This window comes from Sinocyclocheilus rhinocerous, unplaced genomic scaffold (genome assembly GCF_001515625.1).
Source record: "Sinocyclocheilus rhinocerous isolate Xijiao unplaced genomic scaffold, SAMN03320098_v1.1 scaffold3526, whole genome shotgun sequence".
Lineage (NCBI taxonomy): Eukaryota > Metazoa > Chordata > Actinopteri > Cypriniformes > Cyprinidae > Sinocyclocheilus > Sinocyclocheilus rhinocerous.
The window spans coordinates 174,395-179,115 of record NW_015653006.1 but is presented as its reverse complement, the minus strand read 5'-3'; the positions used below and the strand labels follow the sequence as shown (position 1 = coordinate 179,115).

General features: G+C 37.1%; 1 protein-coding gene across 3 annotated transcripts in view; it reads left to right on the top strand.

Moving 5' to 3' along the window:
- The window catches only part of LOC107715486 (inactive rhomboid protein 2), a 73,588-nt gene that overhangs the window by 51,487 nt on the left and 17,380 nt on the right, over positions 1–4,721 (top strand). For all 3 annotated transcript variants that reach the window (XM_016521639.1, XM_016521638.1, XM_016521640.1), the window contains 4 exons: positions 11–129; positions 292–504; positions 613–724; positions 1,293–1,367. In XM_016521639.1, the coding sequence (XP_016377125.1) occupies positions 11–129; positions 292–504; positions 613–724; positions 1,293–1,367 (519 nt within the window). The remainder of the gene's footprint in view (positions 1–10; positions 130–291; positions 505–612; positions 725–1,292; positions 1,368–4,721) is intronic.

The following is a 4,721-nucleotide window of genomic DNA, read 5'->3' as shown; positions in this document are numbered from 1 at the left end:
TCTTTCATAGGTAGATGTCCATGAGGAGCTTTATTCAATGGCAGATGATGTTTTTGAGTCACCCCCTATATCAGCTTCTTGTCATGTGGCAGATGTTTCTTTGGGCGAGGGAATATCATTTCCCAACTTGTAAGTTGTGAAAATCTTCCAACCTGATGCTTTAACACAGAAATTTGAAATAATTTTAAATGTAAGACTAGATCTGTAGCCTATTCTGTAGCTTTTCATTTTTGCAGATATTTAGTACTTATCTGTTTTAATATTGCCATTCCTTTTTTATTTTGTCTTCAGGGGAAAAAAGGATGTCACCAAAACTGTGACCCCCTCTGAGAGAGAATCTTCTCGTCGTGGAGGTCGAATTGCCTTTAAAGTGAAGCACTTTGCGTTTGATAAGCAGAAGCGTCAGTATGGTATGGGTGTGGTAGGGAATTGGCTGAACCGACACTATAGACGCAGCCTTAGCAGCCAAGTACAGAAACAACTGGAAGATTTTCATAGTCATCGGTGAGTTATGAATACCAGATAGGCTCCTCCACCAGAAGCATGTCAAAATTAGATGTTGCTTTTAGACCGTTGAGAGAACGTTCTGATGATTATTTGTCTTTTTGTCAGGCCATATTTTACCTACTGGATTACCTTTGTGCATATTATCATAACATTGCTGTCCTGCATTACATATGGATTTGCTCCTGTAGGCTTTGCCCAACATTCCACCACTCAACTGGTAAGATATCAAAAAGAGTCCTCTCAACTATAGGAAAGGTTATTATAAATTATAAATAATATTATGAGAAAACATCAGACATGACCAAATCACGTGGATGTTGATTATTAAAATCTCATTTCAGCAATTTCAGCAAAAGATAGTTCTCACTTAATTTATTGAGAAAAAATGTCTTCATAACCAAGTTTGCTAAGTAGCAATATATATCTATGATTTAAGCATTGTTTATACTGAACCAGCTTTCACAAGCAGTATTGTCACATGGTAGCTATTACTTTTTAAATTGCTGGTCAGGAAAGACCAGTCACATTATTACAGGTTATAAGGGGACTGAAAGCAATCAACAGCCCATTTAGTCACCCAGTTAATTTTACACTGTTTAAGTCAGCCATGCTGATAATATTCTATTTTCCATCTATTATGTCAGACATTATGCAGCACTGACATGCTCTGTGAGGGCGGCTCTAGTATTGTGTTATAGCTTCTATTGTGGGAGCAGTTACAAAACTGTTTATAATATATTTGGTTGCCCATTATTCGTTCCCTTTTCCTTTTCTCTCTCTTTTAGGTACTGAGAAACAAAGGAATCTATGAGAGTGTGAAGCATGTGCAGCAGGAGAACTTCTGGATTGGTCCTTGCTCTGTAAGTGACACAGAAAGTGCCTATTTGGTTGTTAAGACCGATGACACGCATCACAGGTCCAGATTAGATCATATCCCAAAAGCAAACAACAAATGCTAATTGCTGATATACACTCATGGTGTGCTGTAGTACTACCAAAAATCATTTGTTTACATTATGTGTGGGATGAAATGTGTAATGACACACCAACACAGACATTAACGATGAACCCAGATTCAGGAGTTTAACACCAAAAACTCAGAAATCACAGGTAGGTATTTCCAAAAAAGTATTTTAAAAAAACCTGGAACATACACTTCCATCCAAACTTAAAGGGATAGTTCAACGAAAAATGAAAATGTTCTGTTAAAACTGCAGTCCGTAACTTTTTTTTGGTTAAAAATGATCCGAAATCAATATTTGAGCAAGTACATAACCAGCCAGTGTTCAAAACTATTGCCTTACTTTAACCCGATTCACAACGGTTAGCTTATAATAAATGTGCTTCTGATTACAGATAGCCTGGGATTACAAAGATTTGTATTTTAAAGAAAACCAGTTCGAAGGGAGCATAATTTGCTTTTTGGGTTAAAAGAATTTCTTAATATGAAATTCAAAGAGTATGACAATTAGATTAGACTGTGCAGAAATTGAAATGTACATGCTAATACAGACTATACTCATATTCACCAATGCTGATGTTGTTAACATGAATCATTTGAGAATAAAGTATGACAATAATAATATTTTGAATGGTCTGATGTGATATGAGCTAACCGATCTTTAGATTTAATCACCATTGGTAGCGAGATTTATGGTAATGCTCTTTTCCTCAGTTGGTCAGAACAAACATGGCAGACTTGTTACTTACTTGTTCAGATGACAATATCTGGTGAAAATTCTTATTTGGGTCGTATTCCAAGAAGTAGGCTAAAATCTGTGATTGCGAAGTACAGAAAATATCCATTCCTCACCGGTGCGGTGACTGACTTCCACACATACTCTTTAGAACATTAGATTCATCCGCGCTGGAGCCGTGCCGACTCACAACCCACGCAAGCTAGATAATTCCGCACACAGCTGCAATTCCAGGTTTTCAAACAGAGATGGCGACAAAAAGGCAAAACTTATGGACTGCAGCTTTAATTTACTTGCCCTCAGGCCATTCAAGATGTAGGTCTTTTTTTCTTCAGAGAACAGTAAAGAAGATTTTTAGGTGAAACTTCCCATCACATAATGACGTATGTGCGGGCACATACTCACATGTAAGCTGACACTGTTTGCTTCCAGCGGAGAGTAAGGACTCATGTGCAGACCTTCACCAGCAGTACCAAACTTTAAAGCTCACAACGTAAAAATTCACAGCATAAAAAAAAACCTCACAGCATAAAGTTCTATGTCATCCTCTTTCACATCGAAATCATCAGCCATTGTAACTTTTAAGTTGTGAGCTTAAGGCGTTGGTACTGCTGGTGAAGTTCTGCACACGAGTCTTCACTCGCTGTTGTAAACAAACAGCGTCAGCTTATGTGCAAGTATGCACCCGAACATAAATCAATATGCAACAGTCGTGAACGAGCTGAGAACAGTTTTTCTTGAGTATAGATGCTTACATAAAGCCATTATGCTTGTTTATTTGCTACCTCCAGCCATGAGTCATGTAAGGGACAAGGTTTGTCATAGGCCCTAATTGTCCCGTTCTTGTCTCTGCTAAATGGTCATGAAACCCCCTATGTCAGTATGGATTTTTTTCACTGCAGTTTTGAAAAAAATTTGAAATAAGTGGGTTTGGTAAGCTGTAAAGTGGAGGGGAAAGGTGATGGAAGCAAAGATATTAAATGTCACAGATGTATATTTACTGAGTAATCCACTATTTTGTAGAGGGGGGTCAAAATGACAATTTTCACCCGAGATCCGGAGCCAAATTACAGGGGGGTAAAAATTACTTCAGAAAGATGCCAGCTTCATTATGTTATTTTCCCCAGAGATAGGTAGGTCTGTTAGTAAAATCTGTTGACTTTAGTCATCTTTGTTGCATTATGTGCCTGTGGTGACCGTTCAAAAATGGAAAAAAGCACTTTTCAAGTTTTTTTTTCTCCAAAGTTTTCATGTCTGTAACTCAAGAAGTATTACAGATATATTAATGCTCTTTTAAATTTCAGGTGTTAAACTTTCCTTTTGGCATCTTCATTTTTAAGGCCCTATTTTGTTCAGTTCTAGAGATATTAGAGATATCTAAATATGGCTCCAGGAGTAAATTGTTAAATTTTATAAATTTTCAGTGGTCAAAAACCAAGTGTGGATCAACTTTGCATTCAGCTGTTACTTTTTTCTTTTAAAGAGGAAGGTCTGAAGAACAAATAACTAGAAATGTATTTTGTTTCTCTCTATCAAAACAATTGTATAGAAAATGCCTGCCTGAGTGCCATAAATATTCTTTTTCCAAAGTTTGCGTGCCTGTAACTCAAGAAGTATTAAACATCTAAATATGATTTTAGATTCTGGTTCTTAATAAACTTTTCTTTTGGACTCTTCATTTTTAAAGGGGTCCTATTATGCTCTTTTACAATGTCTTGAATTTGTATTGGGGGTGTTCTAGAACATGCTCTCATGCTTGGTGGTTCGAAAAACGCATTATTTTTTTACATAATTTACATTATTACAATACCTTTCTCCCCATCCTGGCACAAACGGCTCGATTAGTTCCGGGTTTGATGAAGGCCCACCTTATGAAAAACGAAATGTGATGTGATTGGTTAGCTGTCCCAGTGCGTTGTGATTGGCGAACAGCTTAGACGGTGTTTCAGTACTGCCCCGCCCCTTGCCAAAGTAGCAAGTTCCGTCTGCTCCGTTTTGTTAAGGATGGCGTCAATATTGCCATATCAATTTGAGCCAGAGTCAGACCCAGAGAATATTGAACAAGAGGAACGCAGAACCTTTGCACGCACGGATATTGCAAGACATATTAGAATGGTAACTTTGTTGTTGTTTTTTTGGCTAAATCACGTTTTAGTTGTCAACAACCGCTTAAAAATAACTGCATTTACTATGTACAGATAAGTGCATATGTATTATTTTTATTGTTATTTAATTCTAACATTATAACATGAATTGCAGTGAAACTGTTATACAGTTGAATTTATTTATACCATAGTCTAGTGTTTCCCAGGCGGCATATATATGCAAACTCATTCTCTGCCAGCAGGAGGCACTGTTGGAGTGGTAGAGATCAAGGTTTCCCCAGTAAAGGCTGTACACAAAGCAGTGCTCTGCTAAAAAAAACACTGCTTTATCAGACATTACATGCAAGATTAAATAAAAATGACATCCAATTTTCTGAAGACAGTCGGTTTCCTTCAGAAATACAGTGATATA